General features: G+C 40.8%; 1 protein-coding gene across 9 annotated transcripts in view; it reads left to right on the forward strand.

Moving 5' to 3' along the window:
- Positions 1–18,017, forward strand: part of LOC132815041 (transmembrane protein 241-like) — a 227,261-nt gene that overhangs the window by 8,023 nt on the left and 201,221 nt on the right. For all 9 annotated transcript variants that reach the window (XM_060823704.1, XM_060823701.1, XM_060823708.1 and 6 more), the window contains exons 5-8: positions 7,552–7,626; positions 13,933–13,958; positions 14,500–14,551; positions 16,720–16,768. In XM_060823704.1, the coding sequence (XP_060679687.1) occupies positions 7,552–7,626; positions 13,933–13,958; positions 14,500–14,551; positions 16,720–16,768 (202 nt within the window). The remainder of the gene's footprint in view (positions 1–7,551; positions 7,627–13,932; positions 13,959–14,499; positions 14,552–16,719; positions 16,769–18,017) is intronic.

Consider the following 18,017-nt stretch of genomic DNA (forward strand, 5'->3'; position numbering starts at 1 on the left):
CCAGATTGTTCTATTCCTTGTCTCGTGTTTAGTGTAGCCACTCTCTGCTTCATCTTTTGAAAGAAAAGAAAGGCTTACAATGATTGCCATTTTCATGACCATCAGAGGCCCCCAAGTGCTTTACTGTGTTTGATGTGTAGTCATCCTAAGTATGAGAATATGAAGAATCAACGTGTGCTCAGCAAATTCTCTCAAACAGTAGTGTATCGTTGATCAGGTGTTCTGCTTTTGGTATTACTGATTGAGGGATGAATATTGGTCAGGAGGTGGGTGAAAACTCCATTGGTTTTCTCGGGATTAGACCTTTGATACGAGCAGAATATTGGCTGACTGAGAGAAGGCCGAGAATGGAGATAATATGATCTTTTTAAGGATGGCAGCTGGTGACTAGTGGAGTTCCTTAGGGGTCTCTGGGACCGAACTATTCACATTATAGTCGAAAAGTGTGGCCCTGGAAAAGCACAGCAAGTCAGGCAGCATCTGAGGAGCAGAAGAATTGATGTTTTGGGCATAAGCCCTTCATCAGGAAGTGGCGTGAGGAAGCTGAGAGATAAATAGGAAGATAGGAGGAGTAGCTGGGAAGGCGATAGGTAGATGCGGGAGTGTGATGATGATCAGGGAGGGTGGAGTGGATAGATGGGAAGGAAGATGACAGGTCAAGAAGCTGGTATCGAGTTGGAGGGTTGAATCTAGGAAGAGGTGGGGGGGGGGTGCGGGGAGGGGAGAGGAGATAAGGAAACTAATGAAGTTGATGTTGATGCCGTGTGGTTGGAGGGTCTCAAGGTGAAAGATGAGGCATTCTTCTTCCAGTTGTTGGGTGCCTTGGATTTGGCAGTGGAGGAGGCCCTCCATCCTACTAATCTCCAGATACAATGCATCATCCTCCGCCATTTCCACCATCTACAATTAAACTCCACAACCAGAGATATATTTCCCTCCCAACCTCTATCGGGATTCCGCAGAGACCGCTCCCTCGTTTGGTCCCCACGCTCCACTCCAGGGAATTTGCTGCCACACCCCTAACATCCATCCAAGGTCCCAAAGATTCCTTCTACATCCAGCAGAGATTTTCCTACATATCCACACTATATCTGTTGCTGTCAATGTGGTCGCCTCTACATTGGGGAGGCAGGACACCAACCTGAGGAATGTTTCAGAGAACATCTCTGGGACATATACACCAAGCAACCCCACAGTCCTGTGGCTGAACACTTCAACTCCACCTCCAACTCCGCCTAGAGCGTGCAAGTCCAGGGCCTCCTCGACCACCAAAGTCTAGCCACCCAATGTTTGGAGGTAGAAAACCTCATCTTCTACCTTAGGACCGTCCAACCACACAGCATCAATGTTGACTTCACCAGTTTCCTCCTCTCCACTCCCCCACATAATCCAGATCCAGCCCTCCAACTTGACACTACCTTCTTGAACTGTTCTACTTGAACATCTTCCTTTCCAGCTATCCACTCTACCCTCCCCTCTGATGTATCACCATCACCCCCCCCCCCAACTTCCACATACCTATCGCCTTCCCAGCTACCTCACACTCTCCCTCACCCCCACCCTCCTATTTATCTCTCAGCCCCCTTCTCCCCCCACATTCCTCATGCCCGAAACATCGATTTCCCCTGCTCTTCAGATGCTGCCTGACCTGCTGTGCTTTTCTAGTGCCACACTTTTCAACTCTGATCTCCAGCATCTACAGTCCTCACTTTCTCCTCATCACATTATACATTCGTGATCCAGACAAAGGAACTGAGTGCATGGTTGCTAAGTTTACAAATGACGTAAAGATAGATGGAGGATCAGGAAGTAGGGAGGTGTGAAGAAGGGATTTGGACAGGTTAGGAGAGTGGGCAATGAAGTGGCAAATGGAATACAATGAGAAAGTGTGAGGTTATGCACTTTGGTAGAAAGAATGGAGGTCTGGAGTATTTTCCAATGTGGGAAAGACTTCAGAAATCTGTAACACAAAGGGAGTCCTAGTTTAGGATTCTCTTAAGGTTAACATGCAGGTTCAGTGGCAGTTAGGAATGCAAAGGCAATGTTAGCATTCATTCCAAGAGGACTAGAATACAAGAGCGGAGAAGTACTACTGGGGCTGTATAAGGTTCTGGCCAGACTGCATTTAGAATATAGTGAGCAGTTCTGGGCACCATATCTAAGGATGGATGTGCTGCCCTTAACGATGTCCAGGCAAAGTGCAAGAATGATCTTTGGGATAAACAGCTTATCATGTGACGAGTGATGGGGCACTGTGTGTCTGTACACAGAATTTAGAAGGATGAGGGAGGATCTCATTGAAACCTGCAAAAATACGAGTGACCTGGATAGCTTTGACTTGGAGATGTATGCCATGGTAGGAGAGACGGAGACCTGAAAGCACAACCTCAGAATGAAGGGATAACTCTTTAGAAGTGAGCTGAGGATGAACTTTGTTTTGGCCAGAGGATGGTTCATCTGTGGAACTCATTGCTATAGAAAGCTGTAGAGGCTGTTAAAGTGCTGAGTGTATTTAAGACAGAGCGAGATTCTTGATTAGTCGGGGATGAAAGATTATGGGGAGAAGGCAGGAGAATGGGGTTGACTAACATGTCAGCGATAATCCAAATGTACAGCATTGCTCAATTCTACTCCTATATTTTGTGGCCTTATCTCCCATATGGGTCGATGGCAGCTCAATTTAAAAACTCCTCAGAAAGACAGTGCCTCGAACAGTGCAGTGCTCCCTCAATATCTGCTTTGGATTTTGTACTGAAGTCCCTAGAGTGGGATTTGAACCCAGACCTTGATCCAGTTGAGTGCTACCAATTGATTGCAGCAAAGCTTTCAGCAGCAGGAACCTCTCATTCCTCTATGTAGTTCTGTTGCTGTTCATGTGAAGTGTGTCCTGAAGGCTTCATTTTAGGACTGTTTATCTATCTCTTCTGGTCTTGCTTAATGTCTGAACCCCATGCCAGTTCCTAAATTTCGAAATCTGAACTCTCTCATAAGTGACAAGGATAGTCTAACAAAGACAGATTTTGCATTTTTATTTCAGTAAAGGCACCCACAGTCAATTTTGACAGAAATTAATCACTTTGTAATAGAAGAGATGGCCCACCATAGAAAATTCCTTTTGAGGAAAAAAATGAATATTTAAAAAATTGTTTGTCATTTATTGCAGAGTTTGTTGTCTCATAAATCAATCATTTCAACTAGGCACGGCAGAAATGCAACATAATTGAGAAGGATTAGATGGTTTTCTGCTAAATTGTGTTGCCAATTCAATGGAATTCTTTTGAAGGAGTAACATGCGTTGTGGATAATGGGGAGCCCATTGCTTGGATTTCCAGAACTCATTTGACTAGGTTCAGCATAAAAAGTTATTGCTCAAAGAAAGAGCTCATGATCTATAGGGTAACATGGTAACAGAACATGGAAGATTGGCTGGCTGAAAGAAAACAGTGTATATAAATGAGTCTTTTTCAGATTGGTGCCATATGATGAACTGAATCCTAAAAGGTTCAATGTTGGGCTGTCAACATTTTACAATTTGTATCAATAACTTGAATGAGGGGATCGAAAGTATGGTGACTAAATTTGTTGATGACAGAAAAATAGTTAGGACAGTGTGTTGGGAAGATAACAGAACAAGAATACAGGCCAGCAGGAGTCTAACATGGGAAAATGTGAAGTTCTTCACTTTGGCAGGAAGAACAGAAAAGTAGTTTATCGAGGTGTTCAGGTGAATGAGCCACAAAGTTAAAATGCAGGTAAAGTATAGAATCAAGAAAACTAATGGGATGCTATTCTTTTTATAAGAGGAATTCAACACTAAAGAGAGAATGCTTTGCTACAGTTATACAAGGTATTGATGAGACCACACCTCTCTCTGTGCGGTTTTGGTCTCCTTATTTACGGAACAATGTAAATACATCGGTGGCAGATCAGAGGCAATTTACTAGATTGATACCTAGCGTGAGTAGGTTATCTTAAGAGGAAAGAATGGCACTGGGCTTGTTTACACTGGCGTTTAGAAGAATAAGGACTTAATTGTTTGAACTTCATAAGATCTTGATTAACCTTGACAAGGTGGATATGGAAAGGATGATTACTGTTGTGGGTGAGTCCAGATATAGGGAACAATTAAAATGTGGGGTCTCCCTTTCTGGACAGAGATGGAATTTTTTTTTCCCTTCAGTGTGTTGTGCAACTTTGAAACTCTGTACCTTGTAAGACAGTGGAGGCACGATCATTGAATCGTTTTAAGGTGAAGTAGATTCTTGCAAAGTAAAAAAAATGGATGGTTACCAAGGGTAAATTAAAATGTGGAATTCAGAACACATACAGACCAAACATGATCTTGTTGATTGGTGGAACAGGCTTGAAGAGTTGAACAATATATTTTGTAGGTTTGCCCACCAGAGCAAAACAAGAATAACCTGTTCCTGCAGGGAGAAAACACATAAAGGATTGAATATTAATGACACTCAAATAGGAATTAATCAGAGGAGCTAAGATATGTTGGGGGAAGCATAATTGGGGAGGCAAAATGAACCAGGTAAAATGAATTAGGAGAAAGCTGTACTGCTCATCTCAGACTTTGTTTCCTGTATGGTGTTCAGTTCTTGCTGTCAGGAAATATGGGAGAAAATTAAGTGGAGTCAATGCAGAGAAAAGTGTGTGATGATCCCTACTGCTAAGAAACTGGAATTGCGTGGAAAGGCTGCAGAAACTTGGCATGTTTATGGGTGGGAGGCATTTGAGAGGTGACCTCAGAGGTATACAAGCTAATAAATGCTTAGTAAAAGTTTAAGTTGAGGTCCTACTCAAAATTCAGTTATGAGGTTTGATCAAAGCAATACAACTAACATTCGTTAAAGAAGGATCTCTTACAGCCTTATCTTTTTATAGAGTGAGATCAACCATGTCAACTGGATTTTGAGCAGAATCACTAAATTATTTTAAGTGACAATTAGTTACAGTTGTGGTGAGGAAATGAGTTTGATGCATTCATTAAGATAAAGCAAATGGCATTCTTACTCTATTAGTATCTTGGAAACAGCTTAATTTTTTTTGCGATCTCAAGTTTTTGATTAGTTTCAGATCTGCCATTCATACAGTTTTGGTTGACTGACTGCAGAGTTGTCAGTCCTGTGGATCTGGTTCTGCTGCTTTCAGCCCCACTCTGTTACTTCTGAATGGACTCCTGTCCTGCAACTCATGGTTGGTGGGTTGACAGTGGTGTGAAATGATTGCTCTTGTGAAGTAGTGACTAACTTTGACACATTGCTTCAAGCAATGGTTAAAACACTGACAGCATTTGAATGTGTGCCAAGTTTTTGTAACGAAAGGTTTCCTGTGGGACATTTTATCAGTTGTCTTCAGGAAATCTGTGAAATCCTAACTACTGTGTTGCTTCATCCAATGAACCATACTCCAGTCAAAAAATATTTCCCCTTAATAAATCCATGCTTTAGATTAACTGACAGGACAGTTGCTCGCATTGCAGCTATAAATGGAATTGCTTGACAGCTTAATAGTCTGTTTATAAAAATTAGGAAATTACACTTTGTTTATTACGTACAGTACTACACTCAAGACAAAATTGAAGATTCCCATAAGCCAAAATCTAGAGATCTCAGCAAACTCATTTATGTGCAAATGTAAAGGTAGCTACTCATTTCCAAAATTGATTGCAAAATTAATAAGGATGAGCATCCCATCACAATTCACCCAACCTTGAAGTCTCTAAGATCTCAGCCAATTTTTTTTCTTCAATGATTACAGTGGTTCACAACTATTCCATAGATTGACTTATATGTGCAGGAGAATACCCTCATTCCTGAATTTATTTTTCATTTGTCTGAATCCTTGTTCCTCCACACATTATCCCAATTTATTTTGTATTAAAGTAATAAACTAGAGTTATTATTCTTTAACTATCTCCCTATATGTGCTGATAAAGCTATATCTTGGATGTCTCCTTTGCAGACAGAAAAGCCTAAAATTCCACATCTCTCAGTTGTTTCGATATTCCTGCCCACTTCTTAGCTCTGCACTGCACTACTTCCAACACTGACCTTACTTCGAAGTCTGTGATCCAAGCTGGTTACAATATTCGAAGTGCAGTTTGAAGGGAGATCTGTGAAGATGTCATTTGACTAGTATTTAGCCTGTCTAGTTCAGTAGTTTGAAATCCCACCTGCTTTGTTCAGTGTTGCTACTGTCAGGTGGATGTATTGTCTTTGTAATTTTTTTTCTCCTAATTAACCTGTCCAGGGCTGTTACTGTACACCTCTGAAACAGGTGGGACTTGAACCCTGGTTTCCTGGGAGAAAGTGAGGACTGCAGATGCTGGAGATCAGTGCTGAAAAATGTGTTGCTGGAAAAGCGCAGCAGGTCAGGCAGCATCCAAGGAGCAGGAGATTCGACGTTTTGGGCGTAAGCCCTTCTTCAGGAACGAGGAAGGTGTGCCAAGCAGGCTAAGAAATCGCATTCTCGACGCCCTTCCCCCCAAGTCCCTCCTCCCTACCTTTTATCTTAGCCTGCTTGGCACACCTTCCTCATTCCTGAAGAAGGGCTTATGCCCGAAACATAGATTCTTCTGCTCCTTGGATGCTGCCTGACCTGCGCTTTTCCAGCAACACATTTTTCAACTCTGATTTCCTGGTCCAGAGGTAGAGACACTACCCTTGTGCCAGAAGAATCCTTCCATGTATTGCATTATCTGAAATTTCTAAATCTCTTTCACTTAAACTACATCAACACCATTCATGGAGTATTTGTACTTTCCAGTTTTACCTCTTGTACGTGTAATACATCCCATTTAATTCTCCTGTTGTTATCACTGGGTTGTACTGGCATTTAAGAAGCCACAGGATATAAAAATTTGCCAGGCAATGTTTCTGTTATTGTCGATTATAGCCTGTTTCACTGTGGCATCTGCAGGTGCCCTATGGCTGGATCAGCTGCCTTTTTTTGTTAGTTGCCTGCGTTACAGACAGGACCCTTGCCGAGTGTCTGTCAGTTGACTTTTGTATCTTAAAAAGCGAGTGAATTTAGCAGGATACGTAGTAAAAATGCAGAAGCCATTCAGACCTGTGAGCACCAATTCCATTCTCCCTTCTTCCCATTTTTTTTCAAGAAGCATTTTGATCTTTCAATTCTTAACATTGCCATTAGGTGGAGTGCCAACTATTTCTGACTACTCAACTTCCTCTCCATTCAAGAGGCCTGCTTCATGCTCTTACTAAAAATGAAAACAGTTTGGGATTATTTAAGGTTGTTTAATTGTATATGTGTGTGTTTACATATTCAGATATGTTTAAAGCTCTTTTCTTCCACACACCATTTGCACTGTTAAAGCTACAGTGTAATATCTCTACAAAAGACACTTACTTTCTATTGGGTGATGAATTTTTCTTAAATCCCTTTCTTCATAAATAAACAAATGTAAATCATTCAGCTGCCTTTTGGAGATGAGCCTTACAACAGAATTCCAGCAGGTTAGTATTAGTTTGAAAAGTGACCTTGATCTCCTCAGTAACTTTTATTATTTATTTCTTACAGCCCATTCCATTCTTCTTGCTGCTTCATAATACATCTGAGGTTATTGTCATATTCCTGAAAATCGCCAGAAAAGAGGTACAGTCTAACAGTGCATTGTTTTCCTTTTGATGCTTGAAGCTAGACTGAGACAGGTTTTGTGTGGTGTCTGTTTTAAACAGTATCAGATTAATAAACATGAAAACTCAGGTGTAAGTCTAACTCTTACCATTGTGGTCCCATTTTAAAAGAATTGAGTATTGCTGTGACCCTCGGTGTGGAGAGTGAGGCGGGAGGTGAAGGGCATGGAGGGTGGGGAAGGGGATGTGGGGAAGAGTGAGTGGACAGCTGTTGGGCTGTAGTGGATGGAGAGTTGGGGGGTGGAGAGTTGTGGGAATGGATAGTACTTGGGTTGGGGGAGGGGAATGGAGGGTTGTGGAGGTTGGGAAGCCATGGGGGTTGGAGGAAGAATACAGCTGTGGGGGGTTGGAAGAGTTGTTGGAGAAATGGGGGGGAGGTTCTGGGGTTGTGGGAGGGGAATGGAAAGCTGTGGGGGGAGAGGAGGTGGAGAGCCCTGGGGATGGGTCGGGGGGATGCAGAGCCCTGGGTGTTGGGGGAGGGGGAGATGCAAGTGGGGGAAGTGGTTGGATGGGGAAGAGGGTTGGAGAGCTGTGGGGGGTGGTTTGGGAGGGTAGTGAGTTGGGTGGTGTGGTTGGTAAGCTTTGAGAGTTGGTATAATGTATAAAGCTTTAAAAGCAGTGGCCTTTAAAAGCTGCAGATTTGAAAAAGAAGTAAAGCTAGCTCTCCAGAGTTTTTCAGAACAGGAATTGCATCTCAAAAAGTTGTCCGGTCAGGTCATACCCACAACGTTCAAAAGAATGCAAGAATTTAAAGGGCCCATGACTCACTCAAGTCAGTGCTTCACGCCTGCCATTGGTGGTTTGGAATTCGTGACTGAAAATTACAGCTGGGCCCGAACCATGAGCTTTGAGCTTAGTACGTTCAGCTTGCCCCAGATAGCCAGGGCATCCAAGCTAAATACTTCCTGGCTCCCCCATCATTTGTAGGGCTACTTTTTACTGATCAGATTTAATTTGCTGCTTGCTTTGATCAGTACTCCTGTATTTCAGGACAATGCTGTTTTGATGGTCTAAATGTCCAAATGTTGACATGCTGTCAAATTTATTACCAACAGACAACCCTAGTTCAACACTGATTGAACATCTAACTTGGTATAACTGAGTGTCACTGTTCTCTAGAATTTCTGTCCCTGTTTAACTTTCTCTCACATCCAAGTAATTTCTTGATATCCTTTCATATAATGCCAACTCCACTGTAACAGCTGTTGCAGACACATGAATAGAGTCTCATAAACCTCATTAAAAATACAACTGTAATTGGCCACAAATTGGTTGTTGGACTGTTGCTGGTAATGAGATTGATCAGCCTGTGCAAGAAAAGGTGAGGCCAGCCCATTTACAAGGTTTTTAGTGTGATCCAATCTTCAAAGTAGGTCAGTCTAATTTGTCAGCTACTGGTTAAACCTGTGATATCTAAATGCCATTTTGTTTTCTCTGAACCAACACTCAGAAGAAAAAGCTTTTTGACTGTAAGCAATAGGAGCAAAAAAATAAGAGAAAGTAAAATTACTGCAAATGCAAAGCCAAGTTTGACTGTACCCAAAAATAGAAAATATAGATTTGTACATCAAAGTTTATCAAATCTTGAACCAGGAAATCATGGTCACCCCCAAAAAGGCTGAGCAAAAGAGAATGGGGAGGGCGAGAGAATGAGATAGAAATTAAGAACCTGTGACCCTGTCGCAGGAAGAAGTTGATTAGTTTGAACGGTCAGCAGATTCTCTCATGTGTAACCCGGTTCTATACAAGACGTCTGTGACACAGTGAAAAGGTCATTTAGATTAGATTGCAGTGTGCAAAGCAAGTCCTTTGGGCCAATCAGTCCACACCAGCCCTCCGAAGGACAACCCACCCAGACCCATTTCCCTCTGATTAATGCACTTCGGGCAACTTAGCATGGCCAATTCACATGACCTGCACATCTTTGGACTGAGAGGAAGCCGGAGCTAACACACACAGACACAGGGCGAATGTGCAAACTCCACACAGCCAGTCACCGGATACTGAGATCGAACCTGGGACCCTGGTGCTGTGAGGCAACAGTGCTAACCACTGAGCCATCGTGCTGCCCTAAGAAAGATTTTTTAGGAAAGGCATGAAAGTAGCTCAGTTTAAAGATTGTGCATAGAAAAGAAATGAGTACAAAATGGACCTGCACTTGGCTTCACAAGGCTAAAGAAGATCACCATGAATATCGAATAAATTACATTGGTTTGGAGGAATTGCAAGCAATTTGATGTCTTAACACAAGAACAGTTTGAGGTCCCTGAATTATAGTAAAGATAAGGCTGAGTGGGTAAGTCGCGTATATCTGGTACAGTTGGAGCATTGATGAGCAAGAGCAGTTAGCAAATTGGGATAATGGAAGATTAAGCGAGTGTGTTGTACACTGGATATCCCTCCTGAACATGGAAATGTTAGAGGGAGAAAATTTGCTTAGTTATCTCCCCATATATACACACTTCAGTAAAGATTAATTCTGGTGTCCATAAGAAGTAGGAACAGAATGAGGCCATTCAGCCCATCATGTCTCAGTGAGATGATGGTTGATCTGGTAATCCCCAACTTCACTTCCTGTCTTTTACCATAATCCTTGATTCCCTTGCTAAGTAAAAATCTGTCTACCTCAGCCTTGATTATACTTTACGATTCAACCTTGACTGCACTCTGCAGTAAAGAATTCTACAGATTCATTACTTTCTAAGAGAAGAAATTCCTCCTTAACTCTGTCTTAAATGAGTACCCTGTCTTCTGAGATTGCCTCCTGTGGTCCTAGACTTTCCCACAAGGGGAAACAGCCTTTTACACACTGACTCTGTCAAATCTCCTAAATAGGTTGTATGTTTTATTAAAGTCACCTCCTCATTCTTCCAAATTCCAATGAATACAGCTCGAAATTAGTCAACTGCTCATTTTAAAAATGGGTTTCCATTCCCTGGGCAACCTAGTGAGCTTTCTCTGGTCTGCTTCCCATACCAATATATTTTTCCTTAGATAAGGGTCCAGAACTGTTCAGTTTTCCAGCTGTCACTTGACTAGTGCCTTGTGTTGTCTTGGCAAGATTTCCCTATTTTTAAACTCCATTCCCTTTGAGATTCTATTTGTCTTTCCTCTTACCTGCTGACCTTGGGTGCTAGCATTTTTTATGATTCATTGACAAGCGCTCCCAAATCCTTCTGTGCTGGAGCTTCCTGCTATCTTTCTCTGTTTAGGTAGAGTCCAGCTCCTCTATTCTTGCTGCCAAAGTGCACGACCTCATGTTTCCTGAATGTATTTCATCTGCCAAGGGTTGTGCCCACCCACTTAACCTGTCTTTTTTTTTCATTTCAAAAAATACTTTATTCGTAAAAAATCTCTTTGTGCATACACGTTGCCACAAAAGCAGTTCGGTTTTGTACAGTTTTGTGTCAAATAAATAAACAAAGCATTGTACTTTGACTCTATCTAAAAGACCAAAGACCTCTCTTGCACATACAATACTAATATTTACATGTATTTGAGGCACTGAGAGGATCTGATAACTGAACAGATGTCCATTTACCCTTAGACAGTTGTTTATCTCCACTGCGCCTTGACTGCAGCTGCCACAGGTTTTACTGCACGTGTCAGCACATAGTCCTGGACCTTGAAATGTGCCAGTCTGAAACACTTAGTCGGCGTCAACTCCTTGTTCTAGAAGACCAACAAGGTTCAAGCAGACCAAAGAGCGTCTTTCGCCAAGTTGCTGGTTGTCCAGGCACAGTCAATGTATGTCTGTGTGTGTCCCTTGGGTACAGACTATAGAGCTTAGAGTCCTGCGTCACGCAGCTGCTTGGGATGAACCTTAATCTGAGAGAAAGTGAGGATTGGAGGTCAGAGTCAAAAAGTGCGATGCTGGAAAAGCACAGCCGGTCAGACAGCATCTGAGGAGCAGGAGAGTCGATGTTTCGAGCATAAATTCCTGATTAGTGCTCAAGACTCTCCTGCTCCTTGGATGCTGCCTGACTGGCTGCACTTTTCCAGCATCACATTCTATGAACCTTAACCTGTCTGTATCCCTCTGCAGACTCTTTGAGTCATACTTTTCAATTGTCACTTTTCTGATTGTACATTCCCTTCTCTCTGTATCTATTAACATCTAGATGAGAAACATTTTAATTCCCTCCATGCCAAAATTAAACTATATAGATATGTGAGCTCTGTGCCTTGCAGACAGCTGTAATGTCATTACCACTCTAAGCCAGGTTTGCAAGCCTTTTGCAACTCTATTCAACAATGTTTAACTCCATTTGGCATTCCACCGATGATGAGGAATTGGATGCTATCTGCGTCAGCGAGCAGCATGAATACATAGCTTAGGCTAATTAGCGACACACAATGCTCATAGCACAAGTAATGCATTTTCAGCAAGCAAAGGTCAAAGCAGCATTCCTTAAACTTCAGAGGAATGGCTATAGTTGGATTATCAATCATCATTGTCCAGTGGTTGTCATTGGGCATAAGGTAGTTGGATCAGAAATGTGAACACTGAGTTACTTGGATGTTCTGTAAAGAGTGAACCACTTCCATACCCTAAAGCTTCTTCACAATCTGTGAGACTCCAGTCAGGAGTGTGATTGATATTTGCTACATACCTGAATGTGTACAGCTGCAACAACACTTGAGTGCTTTCTCCTCTGTCACTGAGTATCATATCTCCCTTCCCTATGAATGCATTATGGCTGCAGCAACTTGCCAAGCATTCAACAATTATGGCACATGCCAGTCCCACCAAAAAGGACAGGAGTAGCAACATAATAAGAGAACCATTGCTTCCACTCCTCACCAACTCATATTATCCGTTATTAATTTGGAAACATGCTGTCTCAGCCTCCGTATCACTGAGTCAAAACCTGGAATTTCCTATCTAATACAATAGTACTCTCACAATACCATTATGGGGGCAAAAGAAGGGCAGGAAATGTGCTATCTTCAGCATCATCCACATGCATATACTGGAAGTATACATCTACAGTGCACTTATACAATAAAAAGTGAATGCACACTGCTTTTTGTAAATGGTTTTGAATCTGCTCTATCCAGTTTGCTACACCTTCACATCTCTGTATTGAGCACTTTTGGTTTCAAAATAACGTTAGTCAACCTGGACGTACTTTCTACTAAGTACAAATTGACAGCAGAATATCAAGAACATAGAATAGTATAGCACAGGAACAGGCCCTTCAGCCTGTCATGTCCATGCTGACCATGCCATTCTAAACTAATCCCACCTGCCTGTATCTGGTCTGTGTCACTCTATTCCCTGCCTTAAATGTTGCCATCACATTTGCTTCTACCATTTTTCATGACGACGTGTTCTAGGCACCTTCACTCTGTGTAAAAAAACTTGCTTCACATATCTCCTTTAAACTAACACCTTAAAGCTAAGGCCCCTAGTATTTGACATGTACTCCCTGGGAAAAAGACTGACTATCAACACTACTCATGCCTCATAATTTCATAAACTTTTACCAGATCGCTCCTCAGCCTCTAATGCTCGACTGAAAACAATCCAAATCTATCCAACCTCTCCTTATAGCTAATAGACTCTAATTCAGGCAACATCCTGAGAAACTACTTCTGCACCCTCTCCAAAGCCTCCACATCCTTCCATTAGTGTTCTGCAATCAGAACTACACACAATACTCCAAACATGGATAACCTAAATGTTGAGGCGTTCAGGATTGAATTTGTGTTTGCTGCTAGCAGGAGTCTGAAGGAGGAGTGAAAGTATTCTGCTCTTTTAAAGGATGGTCTTTCTCTGTGAGTGGGTTGAGGGCATGTTGGAACCTGGAGCTAATTTGTTACAATGTCAAATCCAAATTTTAGAACGATACTGTCATCTATAGTGTATTTCTTGCACTGGTGAACACAAGATGTCATAAAGTCACCTGGTAAGATTAAAAGAAATGCTGTCTTACGGAGGGTTATTGAAATAAGGAATGCATTACAACAAGTGGCTTTTAAAATAAAGTACATTGTGACAAGTGGGAATTAGATTAACACTTCAAAAAATCTCTAGCAATATTTTGAAACGTGAGGAAATGTGCTTCGACTGGATAGCTTCACTATTAAGACAGAACCTTGACTGGTTTGATAGATCAAAATCGCCTTGTGATTTCTGTTTCACATTTGAACATAAACTAGCTTAAATGTTGATGCTGTGCTTCAGAAAGTAAAGCAAAATACTGACAATCAAGGTGTAACTGATTACAAATCATTGTTTCTTAACTCTTCTTTTACACAGAAATTGTCTTGGCTGAAGTTCCTCGGGTATGTTTGTTCAGTGACCTATTGATATCTTACTCTTTTGCATATTTGTCAAATGTTATAGATTACAGTCCCTACTGAATGAATGTTTGCAGAATGTTGAACAGTTGAAGAGTGGTGTAGTTTAACACTGAGTACATACAGGAGATGCCGTATGAGGTGAGGGAAAACTAGATTGGTGACCTCCATATACAAATTCAAATTGTGTAATGCTGTGAATTGATCACCAGAGTAATTTTGGAATCTGCAGTTAATCTGTGGAGGCAGTAGATCTAGAGAAATTCAAGTTGATAAACAATACACAAATTTGCATCAGGAAAAAAATATCCTTTAGCAGAAAAGGCCATTGGAATCAAAGAGAATAAAAACTACTGGGGTTAACAAATGACGGAGCATGTTTGGATCAAGTGGTCTTTATGCTGAATGCATACTTTAATCTTAGTTATACCATTTAAGCAGTGCAGAATTCCATTGCTAAGGAATGTTTATAAGGTAAAACATGACTGGAGCTTACTAATTTTGTATCTGGATGCTTCTCTTTCAGTATCTTTATGTTTCCTTTATCTGCTGTCATTTTGGCATACAATGACTCTCAGGTAAGTGAGTGACATCTGTCCTATGAGCTACTTGTTTGATAATTTGATATCCTTAATGCATTTTATTGTTTCTTCACAGAATGTAGGTGTTGGTCACTGGTGGGTCAGGGTGGAGTGTGTGTTTCTGAGTTCTGCCCATGACCCCCTTCCCCCATCAGCTCTTACTCTTTCTTTAAAAGACATAAACAGAAATGTCAAGTCTCTCAACATCATGTCATTAGACACTCATGGATGAGGACAGCTCACTCTGCTCTCGTTTTAAACAGAAAAGTTTCCTGAACGCTTTGGAGGTCAAAGGTCCCTTAACTCTTGAGCAAAACTACATCAACTTCTTAAGAAAACTTTTTTTAAAAATCTGTTTAGAAAGGCTTGACTGAAAGTTCATGAGGGCTGGGTTAAAAGTTTGAGATGCTTTCAGATAGTGGAAGGGGCAGAGAAGTTTACCGGTGAGTAAGACTCCCAGAGCTGACCACTGATCATCCCTGTACTCAGGATCCACCATACATGGAAGAATAAACTCCTTTCTAGCACTGGAGGGTGCAGCACATCTAATGATCTATATTTCCCAACAATTGAAACAAAAATGCCCATGTTAGCACCAAATCCTATGAACTGTGATATCCCAGTGAGAGATAATACCCTTTTATGACCTTGACTCCAAACAACACAGGAGCAGAATTAAGATACACAGAGTCAAGTTTGTAATGAATTAATATTAATTTCCATACTCTCTAAATTAATTACACCATAGTTTTGAATGACCTTCTGACACAAGGTATATTTTTTATCATCTTTTCTGCCATCCCCCACCCAGTCCAACAGAACAAGCCAGTGAGGCACTCTGCTAGAAGAACATTGTGCGGGGAATTATTTTAAAGCAGCATATCTTATTACTTCATGCTTAGCAAGCCTATGCACTGACACACTAATTACAGAGTCTTTTATGCCAAATTATTCTAATCAAATGCTGAGAAGACCATGGCTTATAATTATTTGTGCATAGTATGAGATTAAAGTGCCATAAATTCATGTTATCCAGTGCTACAATCTGCTTCCTGGGTGACAATGGCCTGCTTCCAACCCTGTGCTTACATTTCTTACCTACGTCCTTTGGTGGGAGTGAGAGTGTTGCCCAGTTTTCCTTTCCCCTTGGATGCAGAGACCCATTGCCACCATCTCAGATTGATTGGCTGGAATCCAAGGCTATTTGATTTCTACAATGCAGTTCCTTGCCTGCATGCACCTTTCTTTTAATGATCTAATTATATAGAATAAGGTCACTACCTTATTCAAGTTTCACATTAATTTGGTTCTGCTTGCAGGTGTTTCAGTGCAATATGATTTTTTTAATTATTTGTTAGTGTAAGTCATTAATCTAGAAAACCCCAATACCGAATCCTGGTTGGGATAGCAAATTCTAACTTTGTAAGATAAAGCAGGAACTTTACTGGGGAGCTTCATAAATATATCTTTCTCCAGGATCTCTGGTCTCTGGCTTGTGGTTACAATTGTACATGATGTAATCATTTACATCCACTTGCAGTCAGTTGCTGTGCCTGTGGGGTTTGAGTTAATGCTTAAAGTGTTCACTTTCTGTTTCCAGTCATTGGCTTGACAATATCTGTTGATTTCAGATTTGTTAGCTGATATTGTTGAAATATTTTAATTGAATCCATTACAGGGTAATTTGTATTTAAATGTCCTGGAAATGGTTCCATGTGGAAAATGTACTATAAGCTGATGAAACTAATAATTGATCTTGATTATTTCTTATGTAACCATCTGTTGGAATATCTCCTAAGTGTTTATACACCCTTGTAAAGAGAGATTACTGATCTGTGGTCACTCTGATAAATCTGTATGTTAACAGTGTTCATGTTTTAGTCCAGTTTATGTAGTTTAACTGAGTTGCAGCAAGAAGGTAAGCAGGACTGATTTATCAAGAAAAGGATGGGATGACTGGTTCTAATAACTTTTTCCTTACTCTTTAAGTTTGTTATATTAATTTGTGCATTGTTCTGAGAAGTGAGTAGACTGTACACGTTATCAATATTTCCAGTTTGTTTTATATAATTTACTTCTGCAGTTCTCTTGAATCTCCACGTAGGGGAGCTATGAAGCAATGAGTGTGTGTTTTCTTAACCTAAAAAAAACTTCCTATGTTTCAGTTTGACCCAGGAGGCTATATCTGGGCAATGATACACATTCTCTGCGTTGGTGAGTGAAATGATTTTACTGTGTCCTTATAGTGCTTTCTTCAAGAAGCTAAGACCTATGTTCTATTCTTCTAGTCTAATTTTTTTTAAAAAATGCAGATATATATAGCATTATTTTACATACGAGTTTGAGTTTGGTATCTTTATTTTGCTGATTTCTTTATGAAGTTACCACTGGTTTTTACATACAAGCCCACATACAAGCCCACAGGTGCAGCCAACACTTCTGTACTTGTCTAAATTCCTGTCCACTCTCACTAAGCTCTTACACCATAGGGGGGAGCCAAACACAGTCCGACTCACTTGAAATCTGCACAGATGTACTCTGCAGTTTCAATCATTAAGTCACGTCCTTGAATGTCTTTTGACAAGTTCTAACGTCTAGCCAATTTTTCTTCTTTCCATTTTCTTCACCTCCACTTCTTCCAGCTCAGGGACTTTAAGATCTGTCTGTGTTGGCCCAGTTGCTCTGATGGCAATCAGTTAAATTAGATTATGATCTTAAATCTGGTAATGATCGTACCTGCTAATCTGCTGGATGCCAAAATTTGAGTTTTATCTCTTGAAATTAATTAAAGCTTTGAAATACAATATTAATTTGCCAAAAGAACATACATACGTTGTTCTGGACTGAAAGTAACCTTTTCATGGAAAACAGTGAATGAAGCATTTTCATCTGATCTCTCAGAAGGGGCTATGGGCACTGCATTTCTGGTCAAATTCTGTAGCATAGCATTATCAGATTGTTTGTTTTCTTTTGCATGAAGTCACTGTGATCTTGTTTTCAATCCTGTTGGTAAATGAACAATCAAACATAGCATTACTGAACTGTATAATTATACCTGTAATATGTGTTTTGCACTTTTAAAAAAAACTGTATGAATAACTCTTATTAAAATGCATAATCTGTTAGAATTGTTTCAAGCACACTAACACACAATCTTACTTTTGAATCTCATGCCACGTAGGAGAGTCTAGGTCAGTTTGCGCCCCCACCCCCCTGACATTTTTGACAGATTTACAATGTTAATTGTTTCAGTATTTTTACATATTTGAATCAACTAACACTATATCTTCCTGTGATCCATGCTCCATATTTGTTCTGCTTTTACGACTATTTCTTCTGGGGATTTGGGCTGTATTGGTAAATTGCTCAACTCTAGTGACCCTCAGAAGGAAGCAGTGCCTTCTGGGTAAGTTCTTCTGCTTAACCGCTGAGTGCAAACAGTTCCCTCCCTGGTTTATACTGA

Source organism: Hemiscyllium ocellatum, chromosome 4 (assembly GCF_020745735.1).
Source record: "Hemiscyllium ocellatum isolate sHemOce1 chromosome 4, sHemOce1.pat.X.cur, whole genome shotgun sequence".
NCBI classification, from domain to species: domain Eukaryota; kingdom Metazoa; phylum Chordata; class Chondrichthyes; order Orectolobiformes; family Hemiscylliidae; genus Hemiscyllium; species Hemiscyllium ocellatum.